This window comes from Episyrphus balteatus, chromosome 2, assembly GCF_945859705.1.
Source record: "Episyrphus balteatus chromosome 2, idEpiBalt1.1, whole genome shotgun sequence".
Lineage (NCBI taxonomy): Eukaryota > Metazoa > Arthropoda > Insecta > Diptera > Syrphidae > Episyrphus > Episyrphus balteatus.
Window position 1 is genome coordinate 43614846 of NC_079135.1, and position 24778 is coordinate 43639623.

At 31.3% G+C, this 24778-nt stretch overlaps 1 protein-coding gene across 1 annotated transcript in view; it reads left to right on the forward strand.

The window, feature by feature from the left end:
- LOC129908795 (klarsicht protein) overlaps nucleotides 1-24778 on the forward strand; it is a 443345-nt gene that overhangs the window by 366792 nt on the left and 51775 nt on the right. Inside the window, exons 8-11 of the mRNA XM_055985556.1 lie at nucleotides 13421-13606; nucleotides 13796-14722; nucleotides 18721-19278; nucleotides 21581-21742. Of these exons, the coding sequence (XP_055841531.1) occupies nucleotides 13421-13606; nucleotides 13796-14722; nucleotides 18721-19278; nucleotides 21581-21742 (1833 nt within the window). The remainder of the gene's footprint in view (nucleotides 1-13420; nucleotides 13607-13795; nucleotides 14723-18720; nucleotides 19279-21580; nucleotides 21743-24778) is intronic.

Genomic DNA, 24778 nt, shown 5'->3' on the forward strand with positions numbered 1-24778 from the left:
TGTGTTATGTATAACTATCCTTCCTTCAACCATAACAGAGAAATATTGAAAACAGACTGGAGCAGTCTGTGATACTAAACGAAGGAATTTGTAATATTATCGGTGCAATCCATAAAGCTTGCCAAAATAATTTGTCATAATTGTGGTGATACATTCATGATTGATTCGTCTTATATCGGGTGATTCATGATACTAACCAAAGTAGTCTGTGATATTTAGCTGTACAATCCGCAAAAATATTCAGGCAACCTGCGGAACATAACAGATTACTCTGTGATACCTTAACATCCATGGAACTTAACAGAATATTCGTGTTGCAAACTGGTAGTATTTGTAATACTTATCGAATGATATATTCAAATCATCCGTGATATTTACGTAGATGGTCCGTCGATTTTATAAATCGATCCGTGATACTTCTCTTACTTACTAAAGCACTCAGAAGTATCCGTGATATAAATTGAATCTGTCTGTGATACTTATTGAACTAATCTTTTATAATTATCGGCTCAATCAAAAATACTTTTTTGAGTAAATTTGTGCTTCTTCCACACTTAACAGAGTGATCTGTGATACAAGCCGTTAGATACTGTGATTACTTATTTATTTAGTAATCTGTGATTTTGGCAGCTGGTAATACTCACTGGAATAATCCGTGATATAAATATATTATAACATTCAATGACGCATAAGGGCATTGGAATATTCTGTGATATATATCTGAAATGCAAACTGGAGCAGTCTGTGATACTTATTGTGATAAATACTTATTCGAAATCAAATAGTACTATTTTACCATTTAAACATAATTTCTATAAATTCCACAGCACAATTCAGTGGCAACATTTGACACCACTGTGTTGCTGCTCCATTTCCATGTGTTATTCCAGATGTCAACTAATAAATTTCTATCATTACACACAATCACCGCAACAACCACAGCAAAAACCAGTCTGTTATATTTCTGAATGCGCGAATCCCGGAAACAAACAGTTCAAGCTGTCAATGATTTGTTTATTGTTCCTGCGTTTGTATGACACACGGCTTGCGCTGCGTTATAGTTGTTCTCTTTTACACAACAAGGCATTAATTCTCATGATTTGTGCGTTTTGTAAAATATTTACTTACTTAAAACTGTCATAACATGATGTTTTATAACACTTTCCACCAAAAAAAAAGAAGAAAGAACAAGAAACTGTCAGAGTTTTGCGCAACAAAAATAAAGAAAAATGTAAAACCCTACTGCAAATGTCATAATCGCGAAAGTGCACAATTTGTGTGACAGGTTACGAGGTGACAGTGTTTATTTTCCACTAACCTCTCGCGCAAGTTGCGGCATATTTATCAAACAAACAAACAAAATCAAAAAAAAAAGGTCACAAACACTAAACGTCACCGTGTCAAGTCAACGTCGTCATCGTCATCGTGTGTGCCCTCGCCTTTAGTTCATTCTGTTTGGTTTTATCCGTCGCATAAGTCAAACGACAAAGTTGACATCACATAATACGACGCCATCACTGGATGAAGTTAAAAAGCAAAAAAAAAATAAGAAGAAGAATGAAGACGCGACACCATTTTATAATCACCTCGCAGAAGAGTATAGATATCAAGTTGAAAGGTGCAGGCTGTTACCACAACACAACGTCACACAGCAGTGGCACAAAACAATTCAACAAAACGAAAAAGGTGTGCGATCGCGCCTCTTCTTCTTCTTCTTCAGCTGGCGGGGATATGACATTTGTCAAATGTCAAATGAGGTGCAAAAACTGATTTCTCTAAATGATAAGGCGGCCATTGTGTTTTGTATTGTTTGTATGTGTGTTACTTAAGAAAAAAAAAAGAAAAGAAAAATGAAAAACCACTTATCGTTAGGTTTGTTCCATTTTGCGCAATTGAATACCTAAATTCATTGCTTAACACTTATCTCCCAGGGGGCGCTCGCTCGCTTGCCAGGTCGGTTGGTCTTTTTTAGCGACACCACCGCCACCTCAACTATTATTTGTCGATGATCTTGATTAATGTTGAATCAAGATTTTTTCTGTTTATATTTTTGTTTTTTCGTCATCATAATCTGTTATGAGATTGGAATACAATTGAATGAGATTTTTTTTGGTCAAATCGCTTCCACACCCAAACTTTTGTTGTGTTCATTGATTCAAAAGTAACCGAAACAAACAAGCAACAAGTGGAGGTCAAACAAGTGCACTTTGGTGTGTTTTGTAAAAAAAAAAAAAAACGAAATACTCTTTGGTTTTTTTTTTTTTTGTTGTTGTTGTTGTGATTAGCATGTTTAAGCAGTGTTAAATGCAAAAGTATCTTGTTCTGTGCGGTGGATATTATTTGAGTAAAGAGAAAGGAAAAGATTTGTGGTGTACACAAAGTGTTAACAATGTCTTAGCATAAATTTCCATTTGGCAATATCTTTTATAAAGTAGGTAGGTATGTTGTGCAGCTGCATTTTGTAGGATTTTTTTTTTATTTTCGTTTTTTTTTACACTACAAACCTTACCTATAAAATGCACTTGAATTTGAAGGCGGAGTGTAAAATTTGACAGAAAACAACAAAAAAAAAAAACATGAACGTTAAACATAAAGCTTCCTAGTTGTTCCAATAATGAGATTAATAAATATTAAGTAGGTAAAATGAGGCTTGGCTGTATTTGAAATATTTGCCCGCATTGTATGGTTATTAGATCAAGGATCTGAAATTTGAAATTATGTACATAAAATTCAGGATTTCTTTCGATATATTTGCATAACCAAAGTTTGGACTTTCTACTTGCATATTTTTAAACATTCATGTAAGTTGCACGTTCAGTTGGTTGCACGAGTTAAGAATAACTTTAATTCATATCGAACTTATTTTACTGCAAATTTAGATCTCTAATTAACTCAGAATTTCATTTAACAAATAAAAATAAGTCTCAAAATAAAATTTTGATTAATATTTAAAACCTGTCAAGAAGTAGTTTTTAATTTAAACCTTATTTTAAAAATTTCTTTCATAATTTGTCATAGTTAAATTCCTTTTACTGAACTGTCATATATTTATTTATAAATTATTCATATCTAAATAGAATTCAAAATGTAATTTATTACAAAAAAATATATCCAACTTATAGCTCTTTGGTTTAAACAAAAAGCCAATTCTGATAAAAGATAAATGTACCTAGTAGTAATTTTTTATTGTATTAAAATGTCAGCTAAGATTGCTATTATCAATCAAAATACCAAATCTCATACAAAATAATATATTCAACAAAAATTCGCACATAATTAAAATATTTAGTCATCAATTTAAATAATAATTCTTCACAGATATAGACAGACTACCGAGTCTTTCAAAATATATCTTTTTTTCTTTATAATGTTCCCTTCGATCTCATGGCCCTAATTCAAATATAGCATCATCATTATTTATTTATTTTTTTTTTTTTTTCAAAAACTAAACACCACAACATTTTATTTTGTTTTTATTTTTAAGTGATGACGGATAAATACCAAAATCTATGAGGTAAAATGATTTTTTCCAGATAGAATCTTCTATTCATGCCCACGCCAAATTGTTTCTCTTTTATTTCGAAATTTGTAGAAGTTTTTTTTTAGTTTTTATTAAACTCAAGAGAAAACATAAGTCTGAAGGTTAAGGATGGATCATTCGTTGTTGAAATTTGTGGAAAACAATAATTGCGAAACATAAAAACCAAAAAAAAAATCTTTCAAAACATAAAGTTAATTTTGATTTTTATTGAAAATTTCAAAAGAAAATTCTTCTCAAGTCTTTCGCAATTTTTGATCTGGCTATCTTGAAGGTCGTTAAAGATTTCAAGATTTGAGTTTATAGGTACTTTGACAGATTTAATGATATTGCTGGTTATTGGAGCGAAAAAGCGAAGAAGGTCAGGTCAATTTAAAGTGATGAAGTAAATATTTATTTTAGTGTAGATTTAATTTGTTGAATCAATAAATAAAAATGCGAATATGTATATTTTTACTTCTTCTAGCCGTGCAGAGTTATCTGTTGATAATTTTATCTGCAGTTTATATGCTGCTCATTGAATCGAAAAATCTTTATCTTAATTTGTTTTCTCATAAAGAAACATCTGAAATCAGGAAACATTTAATGCTTGTGTCATTTATACATCACGTAGGATGCGGGTTTATATAGGTAGTCTTAAATTATGTTCTCGTACGTCACAAATGTACTATTTATCGACGTTCCGATGCACTTATATCATTTATCAGGGTTAGTAAACATTTTTTATTTATTTTTTATATTTCGTTATAATGACATGTAGTTAATTCAGAAATCTGATAGAATTATCACAACCATAGCCAAATTTTTGGTAGAAAACAATGTTTCGCATAGCGAAAAGTAAAGTGTATCTTTGTGTACGTCCAATTAAAAAACCTAATTTCCAAGTTACAAGAACATTGTGACAGTGGGCTCAATTTTCATAGTCAAATCTTGAAATCAGCGCACTGGACATAATTCTCCACGCAGATTAGTGAATTAAGTTAAGGTTTTCTTAGTGAACCCATTTATTGCAAAGACTTATTTTCAAAGTGAACCTCCCTCAGTGAACTCAATTATTCTCACAGCAAATTTTGTTCTCACAGTGACCTTACATAGTTCCCACAGTGAAAAATTTGTTACATCAGTGAAATCAGTACTCTTAATGGACTAAGAGTTCCAAAAATGCAAAGTGGCTCTCTGTCATTATGACTTTCATTATTAAAACAAAAAAAAAAACGTTTCCAAAAGTACTTCAAATTAATATTTTGATAAATATATTTTGAGATGAGTACGCCACTTTGGTCTCAAGCTAGTTACATACCTCCGTGGAAAAATAAACTCTCAAAGTGCTACACCCACGCTAGTATCCGAAAACTAATTTCGAAGACCCCAACAAATTATTCTAAATTCCTACTTAAACTATTATTTTTGCCATCATCACTTTAAATTCATTAAAAAAAAATATTAAAAGCAAATTTCAAAACCCATCATAAAATTAAAATATAAAAAAAACTCTAGGTATACGAAAATATAAAATAGATCTTAAGTATATCTCTCTAAAAGACTTATTTTATTTTTATTTTTTATTAATCTCATTTTCTTGAAAGTATGTCGGTCGTGCTCTTGACTTTGAAAGCCGACTTCATTCATTTCCATTTTATACATAATGCAATTCAGGACAAAGTTTTATAGCCTAGCCTTGATTGTGCTTCAAAAAAATAAAAAAAATCATTACGAAAGTTTCATTTTTCAACATCTCACCATGAATAGAGGGACGTATAGACTCAAAACGTATAGGGAAATAAATATACGATACGAACTTCTCTGAACTGAATATGATGAGCGTGGGTAGCGTTCCGTATAATATTTCAATTAAAGCGTTGGACGCATGTGCATATAATTAATAATCAAATTGACTATAAGAGTTCACTATGTTTAAAGAAAAAAAAAAAAAAAAATTGCTCCTCTATGATGATGATGGTGACGGGCGGCAGCAGCAGCAAGAGCTTGTGGCCTCCTTGTACGAGTTGAGTATGTTGCCTTATTCAATTCCCCTACTATCGTCGTACTCATTGTCGGCATGGAAGGTGACTTGAAAGATTGATACTATAGTTGCGAGTATTTTTTTTTATGGCAACACTGAATCGAGCCACCTCTCACACCATTTATCATCGTTGGTGGACATAAATTGGTGGTTAGGTGCCTATTTTTCAACCCTCATTCATTTTGTTAAGTCCTTTTGAACGAATTTGTATTTTCTTTTTTTTTTTTCATTTTTGTTGCTTTCACTCTTCTGATGGCATTGTATTAAGAGTTATTGTCATTTTTTTGAATAAGAAGGAAATTCAATGAAGCCCACTTATATGTAGATTTGCATTTTTTGTTGTCTTTTTTTGTGAGCATTTTTTATTTGAAATGACGTTCCGGAGGAGACACACAATTAGCCTTAGAATTCCAACCTTATTTTTCATTATTCACATGTACATAATTCAAAAGGATCCAAGAAAAAAAAAACTTGGTTATGAATACTCCTACTCAAAATAGACGTAGTATTTAGTGCGTAACGCTTATTAAATTCTGTCCTAGGAAAATATGGTTCAGGTTCAGAGTAGGTGTACATTATTCAACACTAACTTCAACAAAGGAATAAATAAGGAGAACATGAGTACAAAGGATAGATTAGAAAAGAGTTATGACTCAAAAGTTGAGTTGATTGTTCAGCTATTTTGAAAGGAGTTGAAAGGGAGTTTATTGTGGCATTAATTTAAATTTTTTTTTCTATAGGTAAAAATTTTTTTTAATGAATTTTTGTTTTCTTATTTTTCGTATACGTGGTATTAGGTTCACTCAGAAATGAGTAGTGTACGTAAACTTGATATTTAGGATGTGTTATTTTTGTCGATATTGGCGGAGTAATGGAATTAAAAGATTGATTTCAGCCGTGAAATTATGAGTTTTCATTCGAAGACAATTTCGTGTTTTTTTTTTAAATTTTAAACAATGTTGTAAAAAATTATTTATCTAAAAATTATATTTTTACTGTTTTTTATTGAAAGAAATATCTTAAGTTGCGCAGGCGGCAACAATTTTGTTTTTTTTTCTAAAAAAGACTATTGGGGAATTAAATAGTCACGGGTGGGACACTCATTGAATTTATTGCTTTCATTTAAGTCATTACTGTAAAAAATCTACATTGGCCTACATAACACCAGGACAAGGAATTCGTTTCATATTTAAACTAAGCAAAGGAAATCATGAAAACTTCATTACTTTTCCTACAGTCACGGCAGGGACAGTAAAGAAATGATTTTGTAGTAGGATATGTTTATTACAGAACCTCTACGTATTTAAAAGAAATGTTAATTAAAATCCTTTGCATTTTTAGAGATTGCAATAATGTCTAAGCAAAAATTAATAATGTCACGGGTGGGACAACTTTTTGCGACAGAGTGTTGGTTTGATCAATACAGGAGGTTCCAGATTATTTAATTAAACTTGTCCGATCGCACTTCACTAATCCCTAATGAAAAATCTTAAAAATTTAGAGTATTCAAAATGCACTTAACTATCATAGAACAGAAAAACTTCACTTTTATATATGTATGTGTCATAACATAGTAACTAAAGCAGAACTTAGCAAAGAAGAATCCTCATAAAGTGCGTAATTGTGTTCGCTTTTATTAAAGGTTTCATGTCGTAAATAACAAACTAAAAGTTCTCGTTATTTCTATTTGAATTGTTCGCAGTTTTTTCAATGAAAATCCACCTCAAATTAGATTCGCATAATGTTCCCAACCAAGAACTTGTCAAAACTTCTTTCCAATTATGCAATCTATCGCTGATAAATCAGTCAAAGCAGGTTTAATATTCTCATTTTAGAACTATTCTTGTTCTTGTTTTTTTATTTTGTCAAGTTTTCCCAAGAAATCAAGGTTTGTAGATTAAGAGCACACATTACATGTTTTTTCCCTAGAATTTTCAATTTCCCTGGAAATGTCCTAGTTTTTCAAAACATAAAATACCAAAAGATCATAAATAAGAAAATGATGTCATTAAGAACTTTATCATATAGAACAAACTATGTTCCCATATTATTAACCACAACAAACTTCTTGATAATCATTTCGAATTGCAATGTCACCATATCCAACCACGCTGTGATGGTAAATAAACAACAAACGACAACAGTAACAACTAACCAACGGATTATTATCTATTGAATCATCCGTTTTGCTTGGTTATAGTAACTCCCGAAATGAGTCTTTTATATTATTTTTTTTTCTCCATAAACTGTGTATAGGTATCTTTTTACCAAAGACCAAGTTCCTATTTGTAAGTCTTTGCATGGTCCAGCGCGATAAGAATCTTAACAAAGAGAATAACCTGTCTTGACTTAATATAGAAACCAAAACTCATCATGCAAATCGACCGACCAAATGGTTAACCACCTTCTTCTTTTTTTTTTCTTCTTCTTCTCCTCCACCCATAAGCAACCATGATGATGATGATGATGATGATGCACTTATTGATCTTCCTTCAGCTTTAATATAAAGAGAAGAGAAACATTATTCCAAGCGGAAGAGAAAAATAATATTGTGGTTTGTTGTAGAAGTTTTTTTTGTTTTTTTTTTTTTTGTTGTTTTTGTTTAGAGATGATGTCGCTGAACTTGTCTAATTGGAAGATGAGATGACACAAAAGAAAAACAAAAACACAAAACCACTATATGAATAGACTCCAATCCACATAGGCAAGGACTTGACTACCTCAAGTTGAAATTGGGATAATAATTTGCTTTCATCACGATTTTGTTGGTATAAACTTTTGTCAGGCCAATTGACAAACAAAATGAATGTTAATGGCAATGGCAAATCAATGACAGATGATAATCTTTGTTTTGAAGTCGTCTAGTTGAAGTAGTATCCCATGCTTTTGGCGTGGATAAAATATTAAAATTAATTGGATTGGACTATAGGATTCAATTGAAAACAAACAACAACAAAATTATAACAGTTTCTCAAGTTTAACGAAAGAAGTTTCCTAATCAAATTGTTAAATCTTAAAAATGCAAATGTGATACATTTTAATTAAATAATCAAAGAGATTGATTGGTTTTGATTTGTAAGTCGACACAAATCTATTAAGAAAAATTGAAATGTGTTATGCTTTATTATATAAGATTTCAAGGCTTTAGAAGATTAAAGATGATCTTATTTAGCATAACAACAAGACCATTAACCAAATAGGTGATATAAAAATATTGAAAAAATTTGAGTTTCCTTAATTGGAAATCCATGAAACTAACCTTTTCATTCAAAATTCGTTTAAAAACTAAGAATCGAGTTCGAAGCTCAGCTCTTTCGTTTGAGAACAAAACACAGTAAAAAAAAAAGAATAAAATTCATCCTTAAAAAATTATTTCGGCAAAAGTAGAATTTAAGGTACTAAACTACTTGTCTAATGATGAAATTGGCTTTAATAACGACATAGTTACCTATTTAATTGAGTTAACAGTTGAACTTCTTCTTTTTGAGTTCAAACACAAATATTGTAATTTCTTGTTCTCGCTTTTCACATTTTTGGTGTTGCCTGTAATTTTATACCATAATCTGTCTAGTAAATTATTCTAAATTATTATTCATATAACAAAGTAATCATAGTATAATATCCAAAGGCTACAATTTGAACTACCTGTCTACATATCTATTTTCTCTAAACGCTTCATAAATTTACGATGTCATTAAAATTTTCACCGTAGTTAATTTAACAATTTGTATCTCCGTTTTTTTTTTTTTTTTTATTTTGTGTTTTCATTATTTTTTTGAAAAGAATCAACAATGCGGAAAATTTCAATTAAAGCTTCAAGTTTTACTCTAAACATGTAGAGTGGAAGTTTAAGTAAAAATTAGAACGTGCGTGTTTGTTTTATGTCCGCCCTTTTTTTGTTTATTTGTTTGTTATCATTTCATCAAATGAAAAAAAAAATAGGTAAGACACGTTTTATGTCTTTGTTTATACATTTTCATTACAAAAAAAAAAAACATTTATAGCAATTAATGACGAAATATAACAACTTTTATACGGAGACTTTTTTTTTTTTTTTGTTGGAGATAAACTTAAAAAAAAATTGAAAACATTTTTTCTGAGAAAACATCATGGTTGTCGGCGTGGTTTTTAAAAAGTTGCATCATGTTGTAGCAATTACCGACAACCGTTTGATACCCGGGAACAAGATGAACAAGAAATCTGAATACCAAAAAGCAAGTGGTGGTAAGAAAAAAAAAGAAGTTAGTGCGTACCTAAATATAGTTTTTTTTTTTTTGTAAACGTGCACGCATGATCCATAAGAAAATATTATTATGCTGGTTGGACAAAGTTTGCTGTTTATAAAATTTTTCACTTTTAACGGTGTAACTCCTTTAGGCTGAATTTTTGTTTATTTTCCTAACACAAAAAAAAAAAGAAGTTAAGTATAGTTGAATGAATTTTAAGAAAGTAAAAAATGCAGTTTTAAGAATTTGATCCTGAGGGTATTGACGAGTTTATAATAAATTTTGTTTTCCATGGGAACTCAATGATACAGACCACGCACCTTTCCAAAGCAAGTATCTATCCAATTATTAAAAATATAAGAAGATGCAGGTACATAAATATGCTGAAGACATTTAACACCAAGTTTTCTTCAGTGTCATATTAGGTATGAACATTTTTATATGTGAATATTATATAAGTATCAGTTCCAAATGCGTTCTTCCTTGTTTACATTTCAAAATCATACTAATTTAATTATAATTTGAAATTTGTATGGTTTGTATCCAATGAGTTGATAAAAATTTCGAAAATTTAATGACAAATTTAAAAATTATTTATTAATATTAATAGCCTACATTAATATCGATAGATTAAGAAAAAGATCTCGATATTATCGATCGATAAGATCTTTTTGCTGTCGATATTTTTAAAAATCGTAATTTTAATCAGATCTCGGTTTTCACGAATAACTCTATTAATTTGTTTTATAAAATCTGAATCCGATCGGTTTTGGGTCAACAAGTCAACTGTTTGAATTATTTCGTTATACAAAATTTATTCAAATAATATCGTCTAGATTATACTGTCGATTTTCATGTTTAAGAACACAACTTAAATGTTGAAAGTTCTTTAAAAAAAAAACGAAAAAAAAACATGCAGCAACTGCAACAAAATAGGCGAAATAAGTTTCAATGTTTTGGTTTTTTTATTTAAACAAAAACTATCGAAAATCCGTTTTTTTTTTGTTTGTTGATAAATCGATATTTTTTCAAAGCGCTCAACTCTTTTTAAGGATGAAATTTCAAACCGCAGAATTTTCTTTACTAAAAAAAATGTCGAAATTTTTCCAAAACAATCCATAAAAAGCGATAATTTTTTATCTTTGTAAATACCTGATAAGTGGTTGATAATAAGGCCAAAATAAAATATCGAAAAGTCGATCGTTTTTCAAAGCAGTCGATTTTTTGCCACGTTGTTATGTCAAAACGACGATCGAAGGATTAAAAAATGTCTATCTTTTAATTTCGAAGACAATCGATATAAATCGATTTCGAAATTTTTGCTATCGATTTGTTATTCTGAACACATTAATTTTTCATTATAACAAGACTGTACCAAAAAGCAATCAAACTCAGAGATTGTTTTCTTTGCAACAGATTTGATTTTCGGTAACCAAGTGAAATGAAGACAATACAAATGAAAATACCCAAATAAAATTTTGGTCAATGTTCCAACAAAAAATATTAATCTATTAAAAAAATGTGAATGTTGCCGAAAAAAATATCGATATTTCGATATACCTACCTATTTTTCTCAATGAATTATGTACATTTTCAATTGAAACAGAGTTGTAAGAGACAAAGATCAAAATCTTAAAATAGTTCGAGTTTATTTTATTGGATTGAATTTTTGGGAGAATTCCTTAATTTTCGATAATCGATATTCTTAGAAGTAAGAAAAACTCAACACAAATTCATTGAAACTATGCTGTAGAGAAAGATAGATGCGTGTAAGCAAGGTTTGATTGTAATGAGTTATTCCACTGTAAATTTTAATGTATTGAATAAAAAAAAATATCGATAAATCTACAACAAATAAAAAGCTCTCTTTTAAATTAATAAATTATTCGATGTATCAGAAGTGTTCGAGATTTAGATTAAAGTCGGATTAAAATTGTGGGTTTATTTTGTGTTTTTAATTTCGAGACTGTTGCCATTGATTTTCGATAACAAAGTGAAATGGAAAAAAATACAGTTACAAGTATCATCGATTTTATTGATGAACAAATATCGATAACTCGATAGCAAATAAAAAAATCCATGTTACCAAGTTGATATCTACATTATTAGTTAAAAAAACTGTTTCTATAAGAGATTAAAAATGTGATTTCTTACGAATTATATTGAACTTAAAACATTGATTTAGAAAAAAAAAAAAAATATCGATGTTCTATGAAGTGATCCATCTGACTCAAGTGTTTACATTTTCTTTTGAAACAAAACTCTAAAAAAAACCTAAATTTTTGTTTTTGTTCATCATTAAAGCTTCACCACAAGAAGCAGCATTTACGGTTACATTTAAACAACAAAATTAAATTTATGATTAAACTCGTAAAAAAGCGATAAAAGCATCGATTTATTGAAAATATATACCAAGAAAAATTATAGGTGTTCTTGAACTTGATTTTTGTGAAAGGCACAACTAATTGTTATTACTTCCACGTTCGTAAAAGTTGCAAATCATTTAGTAAATGTTTAACAGATAGACAAATTAGGTTTAAAAAAAAGTACCTAATCTGACATCTCAAGAATGTTTTTCATTTTTCGCACCTCTTGGAATTGTTTTTCTTTGATCTTTTCTTGAGCAAACAAAAACGATTTAATTTTCTTTTTCTTTCATTCGAACTAAAAACTCAATTCCACTCGTGGCAGATTGACTGTTTTTCTTTTATTTAAATCATTATAAATGCTGATTCATCGATTAGGTTCTTAATGATGATGATGATTTAGTGATGGAAAAACATACTCGATGCATTAAGAATAGAAATATGAGCATAAAAAAAGATGATTATTATAATGTTGGGTGTGGAGTGTGGACATACCTTTAAATCCACACGTGACATTTTTTTTTGTTGTTGCTGTACCATGTCATTATTGATAGAGGCATCAATGAAGTAAATGTACTCATTAGCACCTGGCTAATGAACAAAACAACAAATCTACTAGAGCGTGACAAGGGAAATTAAGTTAAACGATAATATTCATAAATGTATGTGCACCTTACAAGTTGACAGTAACTGATTTAGGGTAAAACAGCATTAGGTTTTTTTTCTGTTTTTCAATAGAAAAAAAAAAGGAAGACAATTTGTTGGTTTTTAAAGGTGTTAGTTTTATTCTTTAAGTCTATTTTGTTAAATTCAGGTTAAAGTACAATTTTTGTATGCAAATATTTAAATGGGCATCAACAACTTAAAAATGTGTTACCACCCTAATAGGTTTTTTTTTTTTTTTCAATTTGAAATTGAATTTGTAACACTTCTTCACCAGCACACTCGGTGAAGTAAAGAGAAATAATTGACTTATTTTATCTTCTCTAGGAACTGAATTAGGAACTTCATTTTAAATACTTTAGCTCCCTCTATCGTCATGTAGCATAGCTATTAACCATCGTCTCTACAAAACAAATAAATTGTGTGAAATTGAATCTATAATGTCATTTAATTCTAAAGTTATACGGGAACATACATCCAAGTTTGTGTTTTTTTTTTTTTTTCTTTTTTTGTAAAAACTTAGTTTTTCAATCTTATCTTTCAAAAAATTCCTCAACAATTGTCAATTTGAAACTCAACAATCTATTTTTTTTTCTATTTCCAGAACCTTCTCAGCCGTGGTGCAACAACAAGTGAAGAAACCGACGAAGAGCCAGCTTCGAAATTAGCTCGTCTTACAGACTCAGAAAGTGACGACGACGATTCGACAAATTCAGCTGAAGAACATCGTCCACTTCGTAGTGTTGAGTGTTGTAAAAAAGTTGTTGCAAGGAATTCGAATTGCATCAAGGTAAGTTTTTTCGATTGCCATGTTTTTGTAAGCTTAATGCCGCCACTGCTGCGCAAAACCCTTTTTATAATTGTTATGGCTTAAAAAAAAAAAAAATAACTCAAATCAATTTTACTTTCTAACTTTTCCCCACAACACGTGTGATTTTCTCCCCCTCCACCTTCCTCCTTGCTTTTTGTGCATTTTTAGACTGATTACGCTGATGGTGATGACGAAGACGATGGTGAGGACGAAATAGATCATCCGCGAAGTGGTCACTCAACTGCTAATTGGTCAAGTTTAAGTTTCAACACTGTCCTAACTCAAGAACGAGTACATCAGTGTTGTATTTCAAATTCACTTGCATCGACCGATTTCGATGCTGATTCTGAAGGCAGTGACTATGAAATTATAAAACGTCCACGTAGAAGTGGTGGTGAAAAATACCCAAACAGCTCTGGAATAACAACTAATTCAAACAACTATCGTTGCATGCTGTCAACACCTTTGACAAATCATAATTCTGTCAGTTTTAATCCTTTCCATCCGCAGCAGCTAATGCTGCTTAATTCCGAAGAAAATGATTCAGTATTTGATACTTTGAGTGATAGCATGGACAGTAAATCGCTAATGCAATCGAAATTGCTAAATGGTAGCTTTGTGGGAGGTGCCGTTGTTGATCTATCAAAACAATCACCAACAACCCAACAGCAACATAATTCACCAAAATTGCTCAACATAAGCAATCATAATAAAGCTCGCCTGTCACCACAACAGCACCAACAACAACAACAACAACAACATCAAAACCAATTGGTACTGGTAAATTCGAAAACAGGAACAGCATCAGCTACGTCTACGACTACGGTCTTGACAACATCGCCCTGCAGCAATGGCGTCGCAGTCGGTGGCGTTAGCGTTGGTGGTAATCTAAGTGTTTGCACTGCTGCTAGTGGAAATGGAAACACACCGGGCAGCAATGGAATAAGGAAACGTCATCGAAACATTGACATTTCCAAATTCAATGAGTCCAATCGAAAGTCAAATAGTTGTGCCATATTCTATTTTAAGCATTTGGATACGGATAACGAGACGAATTTTAGCGGCGGTGGTCTGTCATCGTCGCATGGAAGCGATGTAAGTATATTTTCGTTTCTACTCGTGGAATTTTGATTTATTAATGGTGGTGGTTACAAGGGCTCTATTATAGGGCTCATCACTTTTGGTGGCGGTGTGATGGTATATGGAAAGAATAAGGTCATATGAGTAATTTTAGACTTTGAAAAAACAATTGTGAACTGTCAGCGGCTGTGATGAGGGAGACCCTTAAAATTTGTTATAGAAATTCCATTTGTATATTCGAAATCAAATTATGAGTGGGTGGTTGAGTGGCAGTATAATGTGTTGATAAATATTTTTTTTTTGTAGTTTTTGAATATGTCGGATTTGACCTCGTGTCTATATAAAAATATTTTTTTTTTGTAAATTTCGGTGGCCTTTGAGGAAGAATAGATCATTCGTATTTTGACACAGAAGAGGAAAATATGTAGCTTTTCAAAAAAAAAAAAAACAGAATAGAGAAGCCTACAAGTCATAATGTCGATTTGAAATGACAATAAATAACTCTGTGGAACACTCAAAAAATACTCCACTGGAGAACTATCACGCTTTTTAAAAGTCCGGATTGATGAAACTCAAACGGGACACTGTCTCTATTGCAAATTGCAAATTCTCCCTATCAAGAACTTGCAGATGCTCCAAACTGAAGATCAGATCCCTGATTGCTTTCATCAAAGCATCAAATGACATTGGCTCCTTACAAATCCATGGCACTCAGAGTGGCAGGCTTCTACTTAGAAAAAAATCTTTTTCTATGAGCGGATACGCAACAATCGTGGGAAAAAATTATTTTCCCTGTAAAATTTTCCATTTTTGGAAATTTAAAGATAGCCAAAATATTATACGATTGGATAATGCTATATACATTATACATATATAATACATATATGGAGGCTGGGGAGGTGACCCTTATTATGTTTCCGAGCAAAATATCGATAAATTACAATCACAGGTAGTTTAGAAGCATTTTACAGAAAGAAAAATCAAAAAAACTCAAAATGTTGATAGAAAATTTACAGAAATCTTCAGGCCTATTTAGAGTTTAAAAAAATTATTTCCAATTTTTCAACAAGCATTATTTAATTAAAAATAACCGTCAGTATCGTTATTTTAATTATAGGGACGGTTACTTTTTACTGGATGCGCGTTCCTGAAGATATTTGCCAATTCTGAAAATTGCTTATCAACTTTTACAGATTTAGCGAATTTATCGATATTTTGAATGCAAACACGATTTAACGTTATTTAGTCGTACTAAAATGTTGGCTACCTATCTAAAAATCAGCAAAGACTGATCTTATTATGGGGTTCTCTCAACCGATTTTTGAAAAATCGAGTTCTATAGGGGAGATCGTAATAGACACATTTAAATTAGTTATTTTTAATCCACAACCACCGAATGGCGATTGGCCGAATAACGTTTTAACGACCTGTTATTTCAACTAACTACATACCAATTATGATATCAAATCGGATCGGTGCAGGAATCACCGAGCTAGTTTACTCGCAAACGCCATTTTTACTTATTTCTATACTTAATTTAAAGTTTCAAGTTTATTTTTTTATCAATCTCCAAAAGTCGATCTAGGAGCGTTTTTTTTATCGGCTTCTCTTACTATTTTATACAACTTCTGCTCATTTAACGACTGCCTATATGAAAGAAAATTGATTTTTGAAAATTCAGTGTTTAGAGGAAAATAAAAATCATAATGCTTTGAGTATTTTTAATAATATTTTTGAGTTTTTATAAACGTCAAAAATCTGCGTTAGTACAATCGTCCTTCTGCTTTGTTGCATAAATGAACACATCAATGCTGCAGAACGTTTGTAGACCTGCTTAAGTACAATTTTCAGTAGTCACTGAATGTTCATAAACGTCAGAAAAACAAAAATGCCCGTGAAATGAATTTTTTTTTATAATAAGGATTGAGCAAGAAAATATTTCATTTTCCGAAAATATTGTTTTTAATAACACAGAAAATTTTAAACCGCATTATATTATGGTGGTGCAAAAGAAATACTTTGGTCTGCTATCAATAGAGCATAGTAAAAAGAAACGCGTGGTTCACATTTGAAACAAATCGATAACACAGCCACAAAAAAAAAAAAATTCTGACCTGGGGTTGCGACTAGGTTTTTCATATAGTTTTTGGGCAGCTGAAACCGAATCCGAAGTCCGTTTTGCTTCATCACGTCAGGTTTTCGAGATAAACTAAAAAAAAATTTGTTTTCTCTGATCTGGATGTGCGAATATGTTAATCATATAGTTTTTGGATCGTTAAATCCAGATTCGAAGTCAATTTTGCCCTAAACTAAAAAAAAAAAAATCTTATCTGACATTTTTTGAGGATATCTCAAAAACCTGGCGTGACACGCCGAATAGACTTAGGATTCGGTTTTAGCGACCCAAAAACTATATGAAAAACTTAGTCGCAACCCCAGATAAGAACTTTTGTATTTTTGGTTTTGACATTTTTTTGAGGATATCACGTGATAGGGCAAAATTGACTTCGAATCTGGATTCAGCGATCCAAAAACTATGATTAACATATTCGCACATCCAGATCAGAGAAAAATAATTTTTTTTCGTGACATTTTTTTAGGTTATCTCGAAAACCTGACGTGATGAAGCAAAACGGATGTTGGTTAAATTTCAAGAGTAAATTTAAAATATAGCATTTTTCTGAGCCTCCTAATGCGAAAATACTCAATTTTGAATTATTTCATAAAATACGTTTTACAAACTTTCTCTGTATAAACCTTTTTTGGAACAAACATCCTTATGGAAAACATTTTTTTTCTTCGATAATTTTATTTAAATAATATCCACGTTGATTTTTTTTTATTTCACAAGCATAATGTAGAAAATAACATGTTTTTGAGCCACCCTAAGACGAAAAATTTCAATTTAAACTGATTATCTCAAAAATTACGATTTAAAAATTTTTGTTGTAATTAAAATCCAAATTTTTCGAAATTTGAAAAAAGAAACATTTTTTTACACCACCCTAATTAACATTTTAACTTCCTATCAATAAAATCATGAGCCAAATAAATTTCTTCTTGAGTTTTGCAGTCTTCAAACTTTGACTGGCTTAATCGCAGACATAATAAAGATCTCAGATCTGACTTTATGAACATGAACACGTCTAACGCTGGCCTAAGTCAGGCAGACGTTAATGAAAACATCCTTTCTTAATCTTAACATCTTCCTGACTTTAATTACGAGTAAGAGGGACTTTAGTAAATGTAATGTTAATACTCGTTTATTCTTTGGCATAGAAAAACAAATTATTTAAACATTTTTGTGAAAAACTTCTTTCGTTAAAGTTCTCCCATTTATTTCCAAAATTGTGTTTAATTTTTTCTTTCCTTCATTGATAGTGAATTTTTTTTGTAGACTTCCTTGAAAGTCGTGTTTTGTTTCCGTCATCAAATTTCTACTCTCAATAGATTTCACCTTTTAAATAAATTTCCATCTACATCAAGTATCATCAAATCACAAACAAACCTAGACCGGAACCAAAAAACCAATTTAAGGTTCAAACCAACAAAAAAAACGATATTGAAGACCAAAGTGCATGGTCGATGTGTGCTTTTGCTTTTGCATGGCTTTCTACTCCCAAGTTTTAAATATTTGTCATGTGCCTTCCTTATTTCTTTTTCAAAGATTTCAGTCGTCAATTGTATATTTGTATGTGTACTTTACCTATGGATCCATCCATCTAAATAGTTTATATGTCAACTAATTAACCTCGCATCCATCTCATGCACCCTATAACCATACTAATTCCAGTTCACCTGATGTGATTGTTTATTTCCATCTTCAATTCCCCAAATGTGCATCAAGTCATTATACCTTTTCACGATTTCTCCTTAAATAAATTCCAACTTCAAAAAAACAAACAAATCAAATGATGAAGAGAATTCCGTTTGTCTTTGAGCAAATTTGTTTAAGTTCAATTCAATTAAAATTGTTTTTTTTTTTCATTTTTTTAACTTTTTTGTTGAAATAGATCTCGAAATCTGCTGAACCATCTTCAGACGACGATGAAGGATGGCTCTACTCAAACAGTGCTGAACATTGCATTGACGGAAATCTTCGCCAAACAAAAGTCCTCGTAAACCAACAAAAAAGTCACCACCATTACAGTAAAACCAGCTCGTCAGCTCAACTTAGTACCAACGACGATTCTGATAAAGAGAACAAAACAGGCACAGTTGGAGGAGCATCAATTTTGGCCAGCACCACCAGTAGCAGCAACAGCAACCAAACTACACCGTCCATTCGAAGTTCCTCATCACTGAACTCGTCCAGTCAGATTGCTATAACCGAAATTCAATTGAACGGTTGCAGTGGCAGTGGCGGCGATCGCGGGGGCAGTAGCAATTATAGTGGAAGTACAACTGGCAGTTTTATTGGTGGCTGTACTGCAACAGCGGCGACAAACTCAACGACAGTAGTTATGCATCGCAGTGTAATGGAACTTCAGTTGGGCAGTAACAATAGCATCAGTCAAACTAGCAGCAGCAGGAGTAACAAAAACTCCCAAAGTCCCAATAGGAGCATTCAGGTTAGTATTTTTCGTAACCAAGCGCAGAGGAAAATAAATTTCCTTAAGGAAGCGTTTCGAATGATTTATTCGGGTGCAGCAGCTGCACTTTTTTGTTAACTCTTTTGGGAGTAAAAGTTTTTCCAGGTGTTCGTCGTTGTTGTACCTATATGCGCCGCAACACGCCTTCAATTTATCTCCTACGCACATGCGCGCACCACTTATCTGGTCTCTTCTCTCTCTTTCTTCGTGTTCCTTTGGTTTTCTGTCAAAAAGATTCAGGTTCATTGGGAGTTTTTGGTGGTGTGATGGAGATTATCTGTTGTAGATATAAAAATTGTGGGCGGACTGCGCCCGCTCAAACAAGCAGTTGACCTACAAACAACAAAACCCCGACATCGATCTTTTGGTGTAAATACCTCCTGGACATGACAAAGAGCAATGTTAATTTAGTGCAGACAAGAGGGCATGTTTTCTTTTTTATTTTTATTTTCAGTTTTTTTCAATCGAAAGTCCTATAAAGAGTATTTACACCCAAGTTTGTTCGTTCACACTAAACCTTTTACGACAATAACAACAAAAAATGCACTGAAAGAATTCCTTTCATCTTTGAACGAAAATGTGTTTAAACCTTAATGTAGAACTTCAACAATTTGAACACGCCTTTAATTTTGAATACTTCTTGGATGACAGTTAAATGACAGATGTCATTATCACAATTCGTTCATGTTTTTGACGTCTTCATTTAAAACTCAACGAAATTCATATTTCAAAATTGAACGAAGCGATACAACAGATTTTAAGCGTTAAGTTCTGTTTGTCTACTAAAAAATGTGATCAGTTCCACCTTGAATCATATTTGAAATACATAATTTGTTTCAGTGTAAAAATCTTAAACACGAGACCACTTAAACATGACACTTTGACATAAACAATTTCCACCATCTAATTGAGGTAACTTGTGTCCTGATCTAGAGCTCTATTTGCCCACTGTCACGAACGTTGTTTTTTTTTTTGTTTTTGGGCGTGCGCTGTTCACGTCTTTTTATACAACAACAACGTTTGGGTGTAAAATTGAGCGAATTGTTTGGATTTTTATCCCGCACCCACACGGTTTTTTTTTTCCAAAAGAACAACAAAAAAACATGACTTTAATATCGGTCGACTAGTTAAATAGTTTAAAGAGAGTGTGCATTTGAGGTATTTGATTTGAACAATAGGTAGGTTAGGTATTAGGTACAAGGTATTTACATTGGTATACTCGAACATTGTGATGAAGAAAGTGGAGACCTACTTTTAGCAAAGCAGGCTACAAAAAGTCCTTTAAATGGATCAAACTTTCTTTTTTAGCACAATTGCAATTAGGCTTTTTTTGTGATAATATTTTTTGACAGTGATATACTCGTTTTCAAATACAAGCATTGTGAGTTTATCTGTCAACAATTTAAGACATTTCCATTGTAAAAAATTGAAAATAAATTTTTTTGACAGATGTCAGATCTGCAAATGATTAGTTTAAAATGTAAATTTGGTACAGCCCAACATATTTTTAACTTTAATGGAGTGGTACATATGTAGATTGCTATTTCGGGTTAAGTATGAGTCAATTTTTGCTTTCGAAATACCATAGCATTCTAAAGTCACGATAGTTAAAGCAATCCGAGTCTTTTTGGCCAGTTTTCACTTCAATCCAAATGAGTTAATATAACAAATTAATGGCCGATTTCATAAAGCCCTTTTAAATCAGGCTTTTACGCCCTAAGATGACGTTTGTTCCATACAAAAAACGTCATTTAAAAATTTAAAAGCCTTTTAAATGTTTATGAAACCATCATAAGTCTGTTAAAATTTAAAATTAAATTTTTTTCTATACGATTTTACTTTAGAAGTGATATTATTTTTCTAAATTAACTCATTTGGGCTGTACTGAACACAAACTATTTCCGACCTTCCAAATTGAAGAAGTAGGTGAAACATGCAGTCAAAACAGGAATACAAAAGTAGTAGAACGTTGCGGAAACGCTTTTAGTCTCACGTCACATTTTAGATCTGTTCGCCTACTTTTTTCAAAAAAATATATTATCTTGAATTTTCAAGAGCCGAAATAGAAATTAATAAGAATTTCTACCAAATATGCATTTTGTTCAAAATTTTTGTTGAAGATTTTCTTGGTTAAAAATCCTCTCAAAAGACAAATAATTTCCGCTGTTGTATTTGTTTTTTTAATTTGAAATGGACTCTGTTCCTTTAATAACTTCCTGCATTTACTTGAGCGGAAACTTCATTTTCTTAAACAATTTTTATTTTGTAAATTTATTTTCAGAGCAAGGAAAATCACTTCGTTGATCCAACAACCCCTACAAAGTGTTATTATTCCAAATTCGAAACAAAACCAGTATTCAACGGCAGAAATATGTCTCCAAGGACTCCGAAGAAATCAGGAAATACAGTCACAACAGCCACATTTGAAGTGTCATCAGCTAAGGTAAAACAAATTTAAACAAATCTTCTGTTCTTAACGTTTAACAAATAATGTCCAATTAGGTACATAAACAAACACGAAAAGCACTTTTATCAAAAATCTTTTTAAATTTTATCAGGCCCTTAGATTTTTTTGGTTTCACAAATCTGTAGAAGGGAAATTTTCGTTAAAATTGAGTTCTTCTCACGTAACTGGAGTGGAAAAAAAATTTTTTTCTAATAAGCGAAATATGTGAGATCAAATGAGAAAGCATAATGTGTTGAAAAAATGGCAAGAAATGTTAAAAAAAAAAAAAAAAACATGTGTGCAATTCACACGTGGTAGAAGTGAAACCTTAAAAAATCATTTTCCTTGCAAAAAAAAAAAATAGAAAAAATGTACCTATTTTTATTCTATCACCTTCAAATCCATGTTTTTATATGACAACCTAGATAAATTTTATATCACCTGAAAGCTTATTATCTTAGCTCAAAATATATATATCGATCAAGTCTATGAGACATCTACAAAAAGAGCTAGAATTTTTTGAACTCGATCAATTTCCATCAAAAAAGCGAAAAAACACGTATTTTTATCTTCTCACACTATTAAATCCATTTTTTTCCCTAACAACCTATACAAATGTTTACACCATCTGAAAGCTTATTGTCTTAGTTCAAAACATATAATATCGATCAGGTGTATGAGACATCTACAAAAAGAGCAAGAATTTTTTAAACTCGATGAAATTTCATCCAAAAAGCAAAAAAAACATTTATTTTTATGTTCTCATGCTATTAAATCAATTTTTTTGTTTGACAACCTATAAAAAATTTTATACCATGTGAAAGCTTATTGTTTCACCTTGGATAATGATGCATAAATCTTATTTCAAAGATGTCTACAAGAGAAGTTATAATCTTTTAAAGTCAACCATGTCGAATTTCCAGACTGATATTACGGTACTTCCTACACTGGTAGCTGGTCATCGCCAACAGATCTCCACAGGTGTTTTGAGGTATTTTTAAATTTTTTTCAATTTAAGATTGTGTAACTTGTAGAGCACGTAACGTTATGTGTGATATATCAAATAAAAGGTTATGTTATCAGCATGCGTACTAAAGTTAAATCAAATTTGTATGTGCACTAGATCAAAAGATATAACGTGTGTTGGAAAAGAACATTTTTTTACCGTTATCTCCGAATTTTGAATATGAAATTAATTGAAATTTTGTACAATTATAATTTATTTAATTACCTATCTACAGTACAAATTTCATTCATCTATCTATTAAAACAAAAAAGTTATAACAAGTTGAAGTCGTGTCGCGTTTTCGTTTCATCTTGTTTCAAATCACTACGATACTAAAGAAGTTTTCACTTCAAAAACAGAAAACAACAAAAAATATTCGCAAAGTTGGTTTCTTTATTTCTTTATTTTAGAAATGAATGCTGATAACAAAAATAATAGAAATGATGGCCAAACAAACTCTTTACTGCATCTGTTGACCTTGTTTTTAAAAACTGAATGACCCAAAAATGGGCAATTAATTATTTATAAGAGTGTTTAAAAGCTTTTTAAATTTAAAAGTGTTTATAGTGAAATCAAAAAAAAAACTGAAATTGGCCATTAGACATGTATTTGCATTGAAAATTAGGCCTTTTAAAAATTCGCCAATTTTAACAAAACTGCGGATGCATTCAGATTCCTAGTAATTTTTTGAGAAAATTCTATTTTATATTTTCCCTTTTTTGAATCCGGCGCCAAGATTTGTTCACGATCGATAACACATTTTATTATGAAACAATTTTTCGAGCTCAATGCGAAACAACTAACATTTTTTTTTTTCGATAAATTTTACTGCGAAATAAGTTAAAAATATATTCTACTCTAGTGTTTCACCAAAAAATTGATTGTTTCCATTAACAAAATTCCCCCACCATCAAAAGCTGACATTGCAAATTTGTATGTGCACCATTTCGAACGTCATTATTTTATCTTAATTTTGTTGTCATTTTGTTTTTTGCGAATGGCAAAGCAACTAGATAAGCCAATCGCAATTGCGATTCGCATTTGTCAGTAGTAGTAGATGTTGTGTTGCTAGCTTAGCTATATAGCGACCACCAAAACTAGGAAAACAACAAATTAACCATGCGTCGTGTTCGCCATCTACCGTCCACCATCATCATCATCATCCAATTCCAGTTCCTTTTGATTGAACCATTTTCACTTTTCAAATTGTCGCTTTGCAATCAAAAACCCATTTCTCAAAGCTTTGTAAAGTGTTAACACTTATAAACCAGTCTTTGTTGGTTCGAAATGGTGATAAATTGCTATTACACTTTGGTCAATTGCGAATTCTGTTGCATATTATCCCCAATTTCCAAACTAAACTCTTCATTGCGTCCGTCCGTCGACTGCTGACCAACACGACACGACCGACGTTCGATCCAATCGAACTATATTTAAGTTTTTAACACATGTTAACGGATAGTTTGTTTGGCGTCGTAGTAGGTAATATTAATCTTCTTATCTTTTTGCGATTTATTAATATCGATTTATGTGTTGGGAAATATGATCAGATTTGTCATCAAGATATTCAATTGAAATAAGAAAAAAAAAAAAAAAATTCGCGTGGTCAGAGCTCAAGTGATTTAACACAAAAAAAAAAAAAAAACTTCAATTATTGATTATATTTTTATGGATGAATGCGTACATTATGCAGTCTTTAGAGACTTTTTTTTTGCAGCCTCATCCGTATTCAAGACTTCACATGGTGCGCGTTGACACTGACATTGATGATGATGATAGTTAACTTATGTATACCAATAGCTTATGTATAGATGCCGCAATGCTGTTATGTTTTGTGCAGATAAGTGGTCACTTCGACATGGCACATTTAGGTGGCATTTAAGTGTTTACTTTTTTGTTTGTTGTGTATGTCCACGAGTGAAAGCCCACTGTTAAGCGGTTTTGCCATTTTATCGAAGTTTTTTTTTCTTGCAAACTTCGATCTAACTATTGGTAAAAGGTAAAGAAGATAGAAAAAAAAAAAATGC